The following is an 18209-nucleotide window of genomic DNA, read 5'->3' on the forward strand; positions in this document are numbered from 1 at the left end:
TGTGTTATTACTAATTTATATCTAAAAATTCATCTATTGAGTAGAAGGAGTTGTCATTCAAAAACTCTCTTAATTTGTTTTTAAATGTTGGGTGGTTATCTGTCAGACTTTTGATGCTATTTAGTAATTAACCAAAGACTTCACCCCTTTTTGTGCCAAAGATAGATCTAACCCACAACAGTGAGGATCAGCCTTTCTCCTAGTGTTGCAGCTATGTACGTTTGCTTTTGAAGGATGGGTTGTTAATAACAATTTTCATAAGCGAATGTATATATAGTGAAGCTGCTGTGAATGTCCCTAGTTCTTTAAATAAGTGGCTGAAAGATAATGTTGGGTGGGCTCCAACTATTATTCTCGTTTTACGCTTCGTGCAACGAATAATTTTTTCCTTAGTGATGGGTTACCCCAAAATATGATGCTATACGAAAGCAGTGAACGAAAATTTATTGATATTTTTATAACCAAAATTTGTAATAACCCTAATTGTATAATGGCTGGACTGAAACATTTCAGAAGATCAGCAAAGTGTTTCTTCCAATTCAGTCTCTCATCAATGCATACACCCAAAAATTAGGTGTATTCTCCCTTAGCTACAGACTTCTGTTCAAACTCTACTTTTAGGAATGAAGGAAAATGGAGTGCAGGAACGAAAGTTAGAGCATCCAGAATGGATTGTAGATCTGGCATTTTAAGTGGACTTGATTGCACACTGCCTACAATAAGACACCGCAAGGTGAGAAACAACTTCTTTGTGATTTGATGGGGATGCATTGAGAGGCACCCACATGCCATGCTCATACTGTGGCATCAAGCAGTCAGGCCTGCAAGATGAGTGGTCTGCCAAGCGAGTGGATTCATTCTTATTTATCGAGTAACATGAACTCTAGTACTCACACTTAAGTTACAAGTTATCCTCCTATATGATTAATACGCAACGGAAACACGATACTGACTATCAGTAATTTACAGAACTCTGACTGTACACTACACACTGGCAATACCACATTTTCTTTTTGTCTTTTATTTAACGGCTTTTGTCAACACGTGGCCACCGCACTGAATATGAATGGCGCACACATTATAAATTCGGGACATTATGACAACATACAATTCGAAGTTTTAAGTCCACCAATCTTTTTCTTTTCACTATCTTATTTATTCCGATAAATTCTCTAACCTAAACACACAAATTCTACAACCTACAACAATAACACATGAGAAATTGCGCCCAGTGGGCATGGCTTTACAATGGTGAATCTCTATATTATGGTCTCGTAATTATTTTTAACACTACAGTGCACTTTCTAGATAGGATGGTGGATCTTTTATTATACCTCACACTTCGACTCTCACAATCATCATCACTAAACTTTCCTCCAGACCGAGCGGTACTGAAGGAACAAGCATAACCCACTAATCTTTTGAAACTACCTCGCTACTCTCCCATGCAAACCACACATACCCAAATTACATGACATACATCACACTGCAATAAGAAATATAAAACACTAAATAGTCACAACACTATCACTTTCAGCTTTCCCACTTCAATTAATATTTATCCCAGTTCCACACGACACTGCCCCACTTCGTAATTCTACTTTCCTACTATGAACTCTGGAGATATATGCACGTCTTCCTGTGCAATGCAAGCCAAGTGGCGTTGCTGGATAGACGGCCGACTCACCTTGCTTCTCTCTCAGAGTTTTGAATCTAGCGTCACACGGAATTATATCACGTAAGGTAATATTAAAAACGTATTCATCACACACGCGAGTCCTCAACTGATACCATGGACGAGTACTTCTCTTTATCCTTCGTCTCATACACAGATTGAGACTCACACAGTACTCACCACGTGGAAGTACTCGTCTCTAATTTCAAGCCCTGCACATGCCATTTCTTAAATATTTCAACTTATGGTACACACGCTATTTCTTAAATATTTCAACTTATTGTACACACGCTAGTAATTCAGCTTAACTTAAGCACACGGAAGTATTTCAACTTATTGCTGCACGTGGTTTCATTGTGACTGTTGGTCACTTCCGAAGATTACTACAATCCCTTTAATATTACCTGCCTGACATTTAATTCTCCCCACAAAAGTTCCTGAAATAGAGAAATTATTATTTCAAACTACTCTTAAATATTCCACATGCATACCATGTCTCCCCTCTTTCATCATTACGGAGCACAACTAAAACAGGTCTTAACAGCACAAGATCCAGCGGCAGAGTGCTGAAACATGGCCGTTCTCGAGGTCCTCTCCCATCCCTGTCGAGGTGGGGGAAGCACCTTGCTATCGTATTGGTCAGCCACATTTCAGGCGCTCAAAGCTCTGGTAAATTTCATCTCTTTGGTCCCACCAAAGGTGGCCAAAGGATCGTCTCAAAGATGATCATATATTCTCATTCACTATCTGCGGTTAGCAGACGACCATACATTCATTCATTTCACAGATCTCACCAAACTGGATGTAGGGATTTACTTTGTGGGAGTGCACATGTGATCAATTAAATAAATAAATTGTCATTCTTTCCCACACTGGTATCCGGCTTCGCTGTATTAATTGAAATTGAGTTATTTTACAAAAAAAAAAAAAATGTGTTGTTCTGACAAAAGTAATGAAGTATGTTGTACCTATTTTCAATGTCGGGCGGTACTGTACCCTTTCAGCATTTATAAAGAAAGTCATGTTATACAAGGGACATAATCTGAGAAACACAGTCCAGTTCCCTAAGCTCACTACGGTTAAAGAAAACGCGAAGTTTGAAGAATTCGTTGTGTCCTTGAAAGAACTACAAGGATCATTTCCTAGACGTGTTGAAGACGCAACCAATCTGATATCTGTTTTCGAAGGCTTTTGTTGTTTCAGTTGAAAGTGCCCCCGTGCATGTGCAGATGTAACTGATTGACCTGCCAGGTAATTCCCGTTTTAATGACAAATGCTTTTGCATTAAAACTGTTCAGGACATTGCTTTCCTCAGGCAGAGTTCATTCCGAGCGACGTATTTTTGGTAAGAACTTTTTTCGATTCCAAAACGAAGCAAGTCACGATTACATGGCAACTTGAATGCAGAAATATGTGTAATGTATTGTCTGTCTGTATGCCGACAGTTTATATCAGATGAAAATTATATTATGTCTTCAACGCACAAAGATAATTGAATAACATTGAAAATTTTTGTTTGTGACCTACGTCGGTGAGAAATTTGAAATATAAAGCCAAATCGTATGCAGTGCAACTGAACTGCTATTTAAATGCGGCGCATTCGGAGTTTCCCCTCTCTCCCCTCTCCAAGCGCTCAGTCAGCGTGGTGTGTTGGTGGGGGAAGTGTGCAGTGGGGTTGAGTGCTATGGCACTCGCGCCAGCGCACAGCCCACTAGGCAAAATCTTGGCCGGCCCTGGCTTAGGGAAACTTAATCTATCGTTCTGATGTTAAAGGAATGCGCGGAAAACCTGCTGTGGATGGTGGGCGCACCTTGGTTACGGGCAGTACACATCCCTGGCTAATGGTGCCTAGTGAAAGAGGTGTGTAGTTTGCGGTGATGTGGTGAAGCCAGAAGGCAGGTTTACCTGTGTTCTCAGGTACGATAGCCGACAGTCAATCCAGAATTACTTTAGGACTGTCGCTTCAGCAGGAACACATGGAGACACGAAACAGAGTTGCCATGTCCCGCATGGAACACACACGTAATCTTACGTTTCACGTAACTCTCGCAAACAGACAAACTACTTAGGAGCATCTGGGAAGATGCATCAACTGTCTCAATCTGTAAATTATATTGACTGTTGACTGACTGCACCGAACTATAATATCTCTCATCTATTTTGGATACTGACCATCAGCAATTTATGTGTAAGTCCAGAAAACGTAACTGACATACTTCTTTATTTTCTGAATTACGTTGAGAGCCTAATTCAAGCTGGGGTAAGTATTTTTCAATACCAGACTTCAACCACACTAGTTAGTGGAGGTATTAACTGTTGTGCTGTTAGAATTGACCTTCTGCCAATAATCGTTTTGCTGTCTGGCAATTTAGCCAGAAACTATTTTTTGTTGTTGTAATTCGACCATCAGCCAATAATTGACCTTCAGCCACGGTCACTACCACTAAAAAGGGAATTATGTTTACTGGTAGGAAATGAACTTTCATCTGCATCTACATCTACATGGTTACTCTGCAATTCACACCTAAGTGCCTGGCAGAGGGTTCATCGAACTATTTTCATACTACTTCTCTACCATTGCACTCTCGAATGGCGCGTGGGAAAAAGGAACACCTAAGCCTTTCCGTTCGAGTTCTGATTTCTCTTATTTTATTATGATGATCATTTCTCCCTACGTAGGTGGATGTCAACAAAATATTTTCGCATTCGGAAGAGAAAGTTGGTGATTGAAATTTCGTAAATAGATCTCGCCGCAAAGAGAAGCGCCTTTGTTTCAGTGACTGCCACCCCAACTCACGTATCATATCAGAGACACTCTCACCCCTATTGCGCGATAACACGAAACGACCTGCCCTTCTTTGCACTTTTTCGATGTCCTCCATCAATCCTACGTCTTAAGGATCCCACACCGCGCAGCAATATTCCAGCAGAGGACGAACTAGTGTAATGTAGGCTGTCTCTTTAGTGGGTTTGTCGCATCTTGTAAGTGTTCTGCCAACAAAGCGCAGTCTTTGTTTCGCCTTCCCCACAATATTATCTAGGTGGATTTTCCAATTTAAGTTGTTCATAATTGTATTTCCTAGGTATTTAGTCGAATTGACAGCACTTAGATTTGTGTGATTTATAGTATACCTTAAATTTATCGTATTTCTTTTAGTACTCATGTAGATGACCGCGCACTTTTCTTTGTTTAGTGTCAATTGCCACTTTTCGCACCATACAGAAATTCTCTCTAGATCGTTTTGTAATTGGAATTGTTCGTCTGATGATTTTACTAGACGGTAAATTACAGCGTCATCTGCAAACAATCTAAGGGGGCTGCTCAAATTATCACCTAGATCATTTATGTAAATCAGGAACAGCAGAGGCCTATGACACTAGCCTTGCGGAATGTCAGATATCGCTTCTGTTCTACTCGATGATTTACCGTCTATCACTACGAACTGTGACCGCTCTGAGAGGAAATCACGAATCCACTCACACAACTGAGATGATAGTCCATATGCACGCAATTTGCTTAATAGTCGCTTGTGAGGAACGGTATCAAAAGCCTTCTGGAAATCTAGGAATATGGAATCGATCCGAAATCCCTTGTCAAAAAATGGTTCAAATGGCTCTGAGCACTATGGGACTTAACATCTATGGTCATCAGTCCCCTAGAACTTAGAACTACTTAAACCTAACTAACCTAAGGACATCACACAACACCCAGTCTTCACGAGGCAGAGAAGATCCCTTACCCCGCCGGGAATCGAACCCGTGAACCCGGGCGCGGGAAGCGAGAACGCTACCGCACGACCACGAGCTGCGGACGAAATCCCTTGTCGACAGCACCCATTACTTCATGGGAATACAGAGCTATCTGTGTTGCACTTCGCAGTCTCTCGGCTCCGTGCAAGGTCATCGAGAAATCAATATTTAACTGGAAATGTACTCACTATAAGTCTCAATTTAGTTGTCTGCTATCGAGAACTTATATGCATTTAAACGTGCAGTTAATAAGTATTAAACCCGTCTGAAATAGTTACTCACTCTTCACCAGAGACAGCGGGCCGGAGTGGCCGTGCGGTTCTAGGCGCTCCAGTCTGGAACCGAGCGACCGCTACGGTCGCAGGTTCGAATCCTGCCTCGGGCATGGATGCGTGTGATGTACTTAGGTTAGTTAGGTTTAATTAGTTCTAAGTTCTAGGCAACTGATGACCTCAGAAGTTAAGTCGCATAGTGCTGAGGGCCATTTTAGTCCACCAGAGACAGCTTCTGGCACTCGTAAGACATTTGGTATCACGTGCACTGACGTACACACCACAGCCTGTCTTTCTCGTGGGCCTCGGCCTGTATAGTGAGGACACTTCAACGTGGCAGTCGGCCGCCAATTTAAACATACGATAACCTGGGTCGCTGTGGGGAGAGGTGTGGCAGAGGGGAACAAGCCCCGCCTCCCTATCGCTCAGCCGGCAGCCCATACCCCAGAGTTGCGCTATTACCAAAGCAGAACAGACACGTGGTGATAGCGATCGCCGACCCCATTCTGGTGTCGTGAGGGTCCTATGCGAACCCTGTGATGTCCCAGGATTTTCGAAATATGGAAAACAATCAGACACGCACAGTCACTGCACAATTGCTTGCTTGTCAAGGTTAACAGTGTCGCAAAACCTAAAACAAAGCGGTGGCTACCCTTCTCCTGCCTTGTCACAAAATAGCGACATCAGAGCTGTGACACTCAACCAAGATGCCCCTACATTTTTTTTCCTTCAAAACTGTAAGCCAAGTTCATTCCAGATGCAAATTATTAAGGTATCATTGAAACACGTGTACAAAATCTATGATAATTCTGAATATGACACATCTCAACTAGCTGCGTAATGACATTCAAAGTGCACAGCGCTTACTGACAAACCTGCGAATTTTATAATATCTCTTGTAGTTAAGTTGTCGTAAATGGCGTTTTTCGTAAATTTACTATGTACATACCACAGGAAACTGACTGCCATTGCCGGCCGAAGTGGCCGTGCGGTTAAAGGCGCTGCAGTCTGGACCCGCAAGACCGCTACGGTCGTAGGTTCGAATCCTGCCTCGGGCATGGATGTTTGTGATGTCCTTAGGTTAGTTAGGTTTAACTAGTTCTAAGTTCTAGGGGACTAATGACCTCAGCAGTTGAGTCCCATAGTGCTCAGAGCCATTTTTGACTGCCATTTACAACACTATTCCCGAAATCAGTTACCTGTCACGCTGTATATGTATCTGTATTTCCAAAATTGACTGTATTTAGCACTGCAAGGTCAGTTTATCTTGCTGGAAACTCAGTATTTTATGTCTTGTTGTTTAGAATTTTCATCAGGTGTTTCCACGACACTGGGTGGCAGCATAAATGTTGGTTGATAATGTATTACTTCAGAGACCAAAGATGTATAATCATATTTTACTTTACATTGAAGAGTAGTACCCATGCACATTTTAATATCAGTTTATACTTAATGAGATCATGCTTAGTTCGTTCGGTATTGTTATCATCAGTAGTGGCATGTCAAATTTGTTCAAGAATTTTTAGAAACTTCAGTTTAGTAATTACACATACTTACAGGTTTGTCTAATATTCCTACTGCAGTTAATGGCTTTGTTTAGAACGACAACGGGATATATGAGCAAAATATAAACCGATTAAAGCAGAATACACTGTCTGCTCAGAATTTCAATGTCCGGAACGTACTAGGGTTTATAGTGATACAGCAGAACTTAACTGGTTTTTACATCATATTTGAAGCGGCTGATTTTACTCTTTTACAGAAACCTGGAACATCCGATGTAGCAGACTCTGCACCGAATCGTGAAGTATTTCCTTTTGCAGACACTTGACAGACATGTTGTATAGATAGGAAAGAAACCATACCTCTATGCAAGAAACGATGCCTGAGATTTTTTGGCCAGGCACCTCACGTAACCGAAGTTCGGTATCCAGTAAATATGCATCAAGTGAGTATTCGGATGAGCAGAGCAGCATTCCTGTTGTCAACATACATTGACCTGAAGAGTCAGATGAGCGGGGTACGGTATAACGTTTGGCCGAAGCGCCCTGCGAGTAAGAATGCCACTACATCACAGGCACAAACAGCCTGTTCAAATGTGCCGTGGATCTTGTTCACTTGTTTGATAAGAATTTTAACAATTTGCATTCGATATTTGGAATGAACTTCGCTTCAAGCTCTGAAGTGATATTTGACTTGTTTCCGAGAAGCGACAGAGATCAGATATCGCTGATTGTCTTTCACACTAAAAACGGGATAGGCACCTGTTTTGTTTTTTGAAGTTTGGTACTGCATTATATCGTATTGCTCATTCTCTGTTTTGATACGTTATGCTGCACTGGGAGAGCGAAATAGTTTCCTGCTACGGAAAATTGATAGCGTTCTGAAATACGATGACCGAACTTCCAGCTACGAAGCGTGATTTATCATACATTGAAACACATTTAGGGATAAAATTCTTCGATTTTCCCCTCTGGCACGATATTTTATATATGAATCATAAGTTACTTACCAGCCTTCAGGAGGTGAATCCAAGACTCTTCAACATGTCTGAGGCTGTACGTGACGTCATCTGGAAGGAAACTCGTTTGAAACGGCGTTTCCTTGTTTTCCGTTGGCGATGGAGCTGAAAGGAACAACAAAAGTAATTTTAACTGTTTATGGGGATTTTGCTGCATTACTGCTTTTTCAGGTTAAAATATCAAAGATGCGGGTGCAAAGCTACGTTTTGCAATTAGGCCGAGTGATCATATGTTCGCCAGTACCGAGGAAGAGGGGCCACTGTTAAGTGTATGAAGGCTGGTAAGATGCTATGAAGGCTACTATGCGATTTCTAAAATTTTAAAAATAAATACTTGTTCCTGGCCACCGCTGATTACTTGAGTAACACTATTTATTTGAAATAATCAAACCACCATTTGCTGGTGTTTGCGAGCGACTATTTCCATTGATTTTCTCTTTGAAAGGGTAGAAGGACAATACAGTGCAGTCTTTCTCAATCAAGAAAATCAAATATTGGTATCAGTGAAGTAACGAAAAATGCAGTTTTCTTATATTTAAGAATAACATACAATAATGAACATATACTGTGAGATATGGAAGAGATCAGCTTTCCTCGAAACAGAACTTTGTTCAAGCTGACAAAATTCTGCTAACCACTTCTTGGAAAGTCTTGGCTTTTTAAGCTGCAAATCTGACGCGAAAAAGTGCGGCGTGGGTACCGATTTAATTCGTATGAGCTGTGTGGTGTCACCGCCAGACACCACACTTGCTAGGTGGTAGCTTAAATCGGCTGCGGTCCATTTAGTACATGTCGGACCCGCGTGTCGCCACTGTGTGATCGCAGACCGAGCGCCACCGCAAGGCAGGTCTCGAGATACGGGATAGCACTCGACCCAGTTGTACGACGACTTTGCTAGCGACTACACTGACGAAGCCTTTCTCTCATTTGCCGAGAGACAGTTAGAATAGCCTTCAGCTAAGTCCATGGCTACGACCTAGCAAGGCGCCATTAGCCTTACATAGTTTGAAAGTTATCGTATGAAATGTCTCAACAAGAAGAACGATGTATACAACAAGTATAAATAAAAGTTAAGTATTCGAGGAGCTGCATACTTTTCTTATTAGCTTTCACTACTTATCCTGTTCCAGAAGTCACGCCCGTCTGCGTTAGATAGCGTGAATAAAGGCCTCCTCTATCTACAAGGTGTTGGCACATTTGCCAACACATCAAGCTGTCCACTGAAAAATGCAGCCGAATAAGCTCAAACAAGATAATTACGTCTACATCATTTACAAGAGCTCTTTCGTCACAGTAGTGAAATAAAGATTGTTTATAATTTTACATGTTTGTCCGCAGCTCGTGGTCGTGCGGTAGCGTTCTCGCTTCCCACGCCCGGGTTCCCGGGTTCGATTCCCGGGGGGGTCAGGGATTTTCTCTGCCTCGTGATGACTGGGTGTTGTGTGATGTCCTTAGGTTAGTTAGGTTTAAGTAGTTCTAAGTTCTAGGGGACTGATGACCATAGATGTTAGGTCCCAGAGTGCTCAGAACCAATTTTACATGTTTACGGTGTTGGCCGTAGGCTACAGTGTAATTGCAGCCCTGACTCCATGTCACAAACTAGTTTGCTCCTTCCTTCGTCCAGAGTACTGTCGTCAACGATCATGACATCCGCGTGTTTCAGGAGAAAATGTGTTCGTATTATAAATGAGGTATGAATGGGACCTTTACGAAGACACGTCAGAAAATGAAGCAAAACACATCTCTATGTCCACTGAAACTGAGCTACACGATTTTTACAAAAGTTGTCTCAGTGCAAGGTCGCTGTCTGAGTTCGGAAAACAGTGGTGCACGAACGAGACGAGACGAACAATTCCTGAGGGTGAGTTTATGCTGCAACCTCGCTGCCCGGAAGAGTTGTCAACTACACGAGTGAAGAGCACACATTGGTCGTGAAGTCTTCTACGGAAACCAGGCGAAAATTCGCTGATAATTCAAAACATTATGACTATCTACTTAAAAGCGTGCTGGAACGTAATTCAGCTGTGATTCTGCGTGACATGGATTCGACAAATACTTGATAGGTTTCCAGAGGTTTGTTGCACCACTTGCCTACGAATAGGTGACACACTTCCCGAAACTTACAGGCTGTTGGTATATGAGTGCGGAGTTGGTGCACGACAGCGTCCGTGCTGGGTTTCATCGGATTCAGATGGGCCAAATTTGATGGCCAAGATATCAGCGTGAGTTCACTATCGTGCTTCTCAAACCATTGCAGCACGATTCTGGCCTTGTAACACGGACAGTTATCTTGCTGGAAAATGCCATCGCAGTTGAGAAAGACATCAAGTATATTGGGTTACAGGTGGTCCCTAATAATGTTCACGTACTCTGTAGCTGTCACGGTGCCTTCGATTACCACCGCAGGTCCCGTGGAAGCTCAAGTGAATGTCGCCCATAACACAATACTGCTCCAACCGGGCTGTGTCCGTGTCGCGCTGCATGTTTCGAGCAGCCACTAGGCTGTACGACGGCGTATCTGGACACGATCATCGACCTGGTTCAGCAAAAAACGGGATTCATCCGACCAGGCGACACTTGCACTGATCAGCGGTCCAGTCTCGATGTTCCCGCGCCAGCTGTAATCGTAATTGACGATATTGTTGGGTCAACATGGGATGACATAGTGGTCCTCTGCTGTGGAAGACCGTATTCAGCGCTGTGCGTCGAACAGTGTGCTCCAAAAGACCTCTGCCTGCGACAGCACTGTACTCTGTCATCAGATCTGCCACAGATCGCCGGCTATCCTGCTTTAGAGGGCGGGCAAGCCTCCGATCCATGTAAACTGGAATCAGGCATGGACGCCCAACTTCCTGTCGCCTATTCGTCGTTTCATCCTTCTTCAACGATTTTCCGTAAATGCTGACGACAGTATCACGCGAACAGTCGATCAGCTTCGTCGTTTCCAAGATGCTCGCTCCGAGGCACTTGGCCACAACAGTCTGACTTCAGTCAAAATCTACCTCTGGATTATGGGGTCCCTGGTTCGATTCCCGGCCAGGCTGGGGATTTTCTCTGCCCGGGGACTTGGTGTATGTGTCGTACTCATCATTTCATCATCATCATCATCATCATAATTTGTGACTGGTTAGATTGGACAATGTAAAAAAATTGGACTGTGTAGAAATTGGGACTTAATACAGGCGCTGACGAGCGCGCAGTTGAGCGCCCCCCAATCTAAGCGCCATCATCATCATCATCATCATTTGTCAAAGTCGCTTAAGTCGGCGGATTTCCGCATTTCCACCACTTATCGTCGCTAGAAAGATTCCCCATTCGCCGGTGCTCCGCTCTTACCGCGCCACCAGGCACATACAACCTCAAGGTGGGCAGTGGTCATAAGGTTTCGGCTCATTCGTGAATTGGCTCCCTGTTATATACAAATCCGACTGGACGCTCCTTTTCGTTTATGCTACAGGCCAGACCTGAAGATGGCTATTGAGAAGTCGAAACTGCCAGTCTTAATGAAAAGCTATAAACTTGACGGATATTGGAATATTATTTTTACAATTCGCTGCTCGCAAGTCGCCGGCCAGTCGATGGTGAAACCATCCCATCAGCTTACTGTGAGTTAGCGGCGTGCTTCACGCGCACCACCTCTGCACGCTACGATCCTCGCTAGACCAAGATGTGCAGCTGGTATGCGTCTGGAGCGGCAGCCATCGCCGGTCGTCCTGAAACTAGAGCTGTGATTGACTGCTTCATGGGCACTCTAGCTGTGCCTGATTGTCTTTTACGAGGTTTCTCGAGCACCGTACATCAACATCTGTTTCCAACTGGAAACCACTGTATAGTGCATGCACGAAGGTATTTATCATTCCAAACGCTCTAGTTTTCTTTCCCGAGCTTTCCGCGCAGTTGACGCCCGTCTTCGAGAGTCCGCCATTTCAGGTTTTTCCCTTAACACTCACTCTTTATTCAACGAAGCTGTAACTATTCGTGCTGTCCTTCTTTGTACACATTCACTATATGTTGATAGTCCTTTCTGGTATAGATCCAACGTCAATACGATGGATCGCACGATCGTTTTGCAAAAAATCTTCTCTGCAGACTGTCTTCGTCTTCTCCGTTTACTATCAATGAAACTAGCAGACGCAGTAGTATGTGTCGCGAGTTTAAAAAATATTTTTAAGTATCAGAACTAAAAGTGGTGATTTTAAACCACCACTTCTTTTAATCGTTTCTAATGAAAAGATGTCTGCGACCAGAGACTCATACATATTAGATAATATTAGGTGCAAACAGTTTTGGAAATTAGTATCTTTGTTTCACTCAACTTATCGATTTGGTAAAATATCAGGACGAAACTCTGCAAGTGACAGATGTAGTACGGCAAGTAGATGTGGATAAAAATTGACCAAATATTACCTCAGAGTCAGAATGTGGGGCAGTTGTTTTTGCACAGGAATTTTAGTAATAATGTCGAGCAGCATCTCTGTTTAATTATTTCTGGTTCAATAGTACGAGGGCAGCTGAAAAGTAGTGCCTCCAAATTCTTTTTGTGTTCTCAGTATCGGTGGAGCTACTGCTTATGACGCATATTACTCGGTTGACTTTCCCGCTTCCTGACGCAAACGGCAACCCTCTGCCGTTAGAGGACTCCACTGTAGCGTGTAACATGGCGGTGTATAACGCAACTAAGTCGATACTTGAGAAATAGCGTGCTGCAATCGAGTTTCTGACGTGCCTCAAATTCAGATCCGTAGAAGAACGAAAACTGTGTACGGTGATGACTGTATCGATATCATTAATGTACGACGTTGGATTGGTCGTGCCTGTAATGAAGGAAACGGCGACCGACGCCAACCGACGAGACTCACCAGAATCCGGTTGATGAACTCGTCGGAGAAAATCGTCGGATAACACAGACACAGCTCTCATGCAATTGTGGAGTATGACGTGAGCGTGTACAGACCATCGCTGCAGAAATGTTGTGCAGAACATTGTGTGCACTGTGGGTGTCTCGAATTTTCGCTCTCAACAGAGAAAAACGGACTTCTGCCAACAATTTATTTTGCATTGTGACCGTGAGAGTGAGTAGTTTCTTAACAACATAGTGACAGGTGATGATAGCTGGGTCCACCATTTTGCCCCCGAAAAACAAGAGAACATCAGTGGAGTTCAGCCTCAAAGGATCAATGACGCCAAAAAAGTTCAAGATGTTACCATCAGCAGGCAAAGTTATGCTAATAGTGTTCTGAGATGATCAAGGTGTGGTGCTTTAGGAATCCGTGTCTAAAGGCACCACCATAACCTGTACAAGGTACTTCGAGACCCTCAGCAAATGAAACTTCCAATTCGAAGAGTTCGTTCACACATGGAGCACACTCGTTTTCAGCACGACAATGGCTGCGACGTCTGCAACAATCCAACTCCTGGGTTTCACTGTCATCGACTGTGCTCCATACACACCCGACTTGGCCCCATACGCTTTTCATCTGTTTTCAAAACTTAAAGGGGGTTAGGACATCAAAAATTTAAAAAAAAATATGGATTTTTCAAAAATATGCCTGTTTTGCAGCGCACATCTTTCTGCATAGTTCGATGTATAAAAACATATGTTTGAGAGATTATAATGCACGTTATTTGGTCTTAAGTGTACTAAGACGCAGCACTACACCCCTTTGCACAGCGTTCTTCTGACATACGTATGTGTATTTTGTTCTGTAGAATTCGAATGTTTATATTTGCGCCAGAGACTGTCATACGTGAAACAAAGGACTACTGATATCGATACTTCTGCTGCTATCGACGTGCATTGTTTTGATCGTTTATTTTGTTTGTTCTCTGTTTTGAAAGGCTTGCAGCGTGGTGTTGTGAATTTCGGCACGATTTTTCATTTGCTGTGTTGTTTTGTGTTCGTTCGTGGCATATTATCGAACAAGATGCCTAAAATTCGTTGCTTCAACTGTAAACAACGTCACAAGGGGAACAGCTATAGAGTAAAGGATGCTACAACAAATGTTACACCAGTGGCTCAAGGCTGCAACCTCTCAGAGCCGGTAAACAAACTACCGCTGAGTGCTTCAAGAAGGAAACTTGTTTTTGGGGTTATTGTTGAATCTGAAGATTGTTGATGTTAACATACTGTCACAGTTAATATTGGACACTGTTATGTGGAAGCATTGCTTTGGTGTGCAGTGTGTTTCTGTGGTGGAAGATGAGAGTGCCAGGAAAGGTCTTGCTACAAACTTCTCTATCATATGCAGCAAATGCAGCGTTGGTGCGTCTTGCATGACATCTAAAATCATAAACAAAAGTCATAATGTGATCTGAGGATAGCATATGGCATGCGCTGTATTGTAAGGGGACAGAAGGCGGCAAGAACACTTTGTGCAGTGATGAATCTTCCATCTCCTTCAGCAAAATATGTGAGATATTATGGCATGCTGCATGGGGCTGTAAAAGAAGTTGCAGAATCATCAATGAAAAGTGCTGCAGAAGAATATATAATCGAAAATGATGGTGACAGGGGTACAGTGGCCGCTTTTGATGGTACCTGGCAAAAAAGAGGACACGGTTCATTAAATGGTGGTGTTATAACATTGGCAAAGTACTAGATGTTGAAGTGTTGATCAAATTTCGTCATAGTTGTGTGAAAGGGATTCCAGATCATCAATGTAACATGAACTATGAAGGCTCGAGTGGAGGAATGGAAGTACAGGGAGTTGTCAGCTTGTTTACCATATCTGTTGCCTCCTGTGGCCTGTGATGGTGATGATGATAGTAAGGCTTTCCTTGAGGTTCATAAATGTGCTCCATATGGAGCTGGGACTATTGTGCAGAAGTTAGAATGTGTGGGACATGTATAAAAAAGACTTGGCACTAGATTTAGAAGGCTGAGAGCAGATTTGTCAGAAAAAAATTATCTGATGGGAAGGGAACTGAAGGGAGAGAGCGACTGACGGACGCGGAAATAAACAAGCTACAGACACATTATTGCTTGGCAAGAAGGAACACAGGGTACTTGAAAAATATGAAGCAAGCAGTTTGGGACTTATACTTCCACAAAATATCCACAGAAAATAACACTATCCACAACTTGTGCCCAAAAGGAACTGTCTTCATGGCGGTACTAAAATCCAAATGAAAGTTTTAACCAATGTGTTTGGGAAAGATTGCAAAAAAGCATCTTTGTGGGAAGAAATGCACTTGATATTGGTGTTTATCATTCAGTATGATGGTGTACAAAGGAGGAAATATGTTTTAGAGAAAATGGGAAGTAAGCCCGGAGTGAACTGCACAAAACTTTGTATACGATAGACAGCTTGTAGTGAAAACAGATGAATCATTTTTGGAGGTGATAAAATGAAGAAGAGTGCATCATAGGAATGTGAAAAGGAATAAAACTGATTCACAAAATGAAAAAGATACTTATTATGGTGCTGGACAGTTCTAAAGGAACGCCAAACACAAGCAGAAACTTCAACGGCCATTTTCCGCAAAACACAAATTTTTGTACATAGGTACATGTAACGTCCAAAATAAATATCGTATTACTTTCAAACTTGGTATGCTTATTAAACACAAACTTCTTAATGTAAAACTCGGGAATTTTACGAATTTATTAAAAACTGTGGTAAAAATTGAGATAATTAACTATAAAATTTGAGTTTTTCTAAAGTTTAAAACGTAACAGCTCACTCATTTTTTCATAAATTAAATAAATTCTAGAGTTTCATGCATCTGTAAGTATGATTTGTATGCAATGCTAAATTAATCGAAGAATCTCTCTTACTTATGAAGAAAAGTGTACCTATAGCAACAACTGCAAACAATAGTAAGTGAAAAATTATGAAATTTCACAAGTAAAAAAATTATTTTGTCATGATTTTGAACTTCCACTGCTATGAGTGTGAATCCTGAATCGCTCCTGGTCACGCTGACAATGTTTTATGAATTTATTTGTAAATGTATATATAGTGGAAATTAAAATGTCCTGTGGTGCCTCTCCTGCTCCAAGTCGGCCCGTTTGACGTCCAACCCCCCTTAAAGAACGCTGAAGAGGACTTGAGGGCTTCATTTTGATTGTTACGAAGCGGAGCAAACAGAGATGAGGTTGGGGCACCGTCAACAAAGTCAAACGTTCTACAGCGACGGTATCAACAAACTGGTCTCTAGTCGGGAGAAATGCGTTGGTTGCTATCGAAACTGTGCTGAGAAATAATTATTTAGACACGAAAAGCAAAGACGTTGATTGTTAATGAAGTTTGTTTTACTTAAGAGCTTTAACAATTTCCACATAAAAAGTCCGGAGGAATTACTTTCGAGCAGTGTTGTATACGCTGTCTCCCTTGTAGCTGAACTACACTTTCCTAAAATTCTCCTAATAAACTGCAGTCGACCTTTCGTCTTCCCTGCTACCCTCCTTATAAGGCCGTTCCATTTCATATCAGTCAGCAACATTACACCCAGATATTTAACTGACACGACTGTGTCAAGACGCACACCACCAATGCTGTTTGCGAACATTATTGGTTTGTTTCTCCTACTAATCTGCATTAACTTTCTACATTTTGGGCAGCTGCGACTTATCACTGCAACTAGAAATTTTGTCTAAATCATCTTGGCATCTTCGCACAGTCACTCACCGATGGCACCTTCCCATACACCACAGCGTCATCAGAAACAGTTGCAGTTGCAGTTTGCTGCCCACCCTGTTCGTCAAATTATTTATGTACTGTATACGGAGAATAGGAGCGGTCCTATCACACATCCCCTGGTCACTACTGGTGATACGCTTGTATCTGATGAACACTCGCCGTCGAGAACTACGTTCTGGGTCCTATAACTTACGAACTCTTCAAGCCACTCACGTATCTGGAAAACTGTTTCGTATGCTCGAACCTCCGTTAACTGTCTGTAGCAGGTCACCACATCAAACACTTTCTGGAAATGTAAGCATACGGAATCTGTCTGCTGACTTCATCCATTGTTCTCAGGATGTCATCCGAGAAAAGTGAGAGCTGAGTTTCACACGAGCGATGCTTTCCGTGGTGATTTGTGGCCAGACGCTTTGCTTTTCTGTCTCAAGGAAATTTACACTAAGATAAAAAAAGTCGATGCACCACGAAGAGATTATCCAAATGGGAGGAAAATAGGTAAATGTGATGCACAAGTACAGACAAACAAATGATTGCAATTACAGAAAAATTGAATAATTTATTGAAGAGAAAGAGGTTCACAAATTGAGCAAGTCAATAAAGCGTCGGTCCACGTCTGGCCCTTATGTAAGCAGTTTTAAGGCTTGACATTGACTGACAGAGTTGTTGCATCGTATCTCGAGGGATATACTGCCAAATCCTGTCCACCTAGCGCGTTAGATCGTCAAAATCGCGGGCTGGTTCGAGGGAATGGAATCTCACTGACTGGAGTAGAATCGTCTTCAGTGATGAGTCCCACTTCAAGTTGTCCGCCTTGACCAGGAAACACGTATATGGAGACGCCCAAGACAGCGGTGGGAAACCAATCTGACTGTCGTCCGCTACACAAATGGTTCAAATGGCTCTGAGCACTATGGGACTTAACTTCTGAGGTCATCAGTCCCCTAGAACTTAGAACTACTTAAACCTAATCAACCTAAGGACATCACACACATCCATGCCCGAGGCAGGATCGAACCTGCGACCGTAGCGGTCACGCGGTTCCAGACTGTAGAGCCTAGAACCGCTCGGCCACTCCGGCCGGCCCCACTACACAGCCGGACTACTAGGAGAGATGGTTTGGCGCTCCATGTCATTTCATAGCAGGGCCTCTTTGGCTGAGACCCACGGCACCCGTTCAGCACAGCTGTACGTCGATGATATTCAACGCCCCGTTTTGTTGCCATTCATGGGACGTTGTCCTGTGCTTACATTTCAGCGAGGTAACGCTCGCCCACACAAAGCTTGTCTTCGTGCTTGCCCATCCTCGGCCAAGGTCGCCGGATCCGTCCCCAGCTGTTTGGAGCATT

At 42.7% G+C, this 18209-nt stretch overlaps 1 protein-coding gene across 1 annotated transcript in view; it reads right to left on the reverse strand.

The window, feature by feature from the left end:
• LOC124545526 overlaps window positions 1-18209 on the reverse strand; it is a 632143-nt gene that overhangs the window by 223140 nt on the left and 390794 nt on the right. Inside the window, exon 9 of the mRNA XM_047124474.1 lies at window positions 8210-8323. Coding sequence (XP_046980430.1) covers window positions 8210-8323 — 114 coding nt within the window. The remainder of the gene's footprint in view (window positions 1-8209; window positions 8324-18209) is intronic.

This window comes from Schistocerca americana, chromosome 8 (genome assembly GCF_021461395.2).
Source record: "Schistocerca americana isolate TAMUIC-IGC-003095 chromosome 8, iqSchAmer2.1, whole genome shotgun sequence".
NCBI lineage: Eukaryota > Metazoa > Arthropoda > Insecta > Orthoptera > Acrididae > Schistocerca > Schistocerca americana.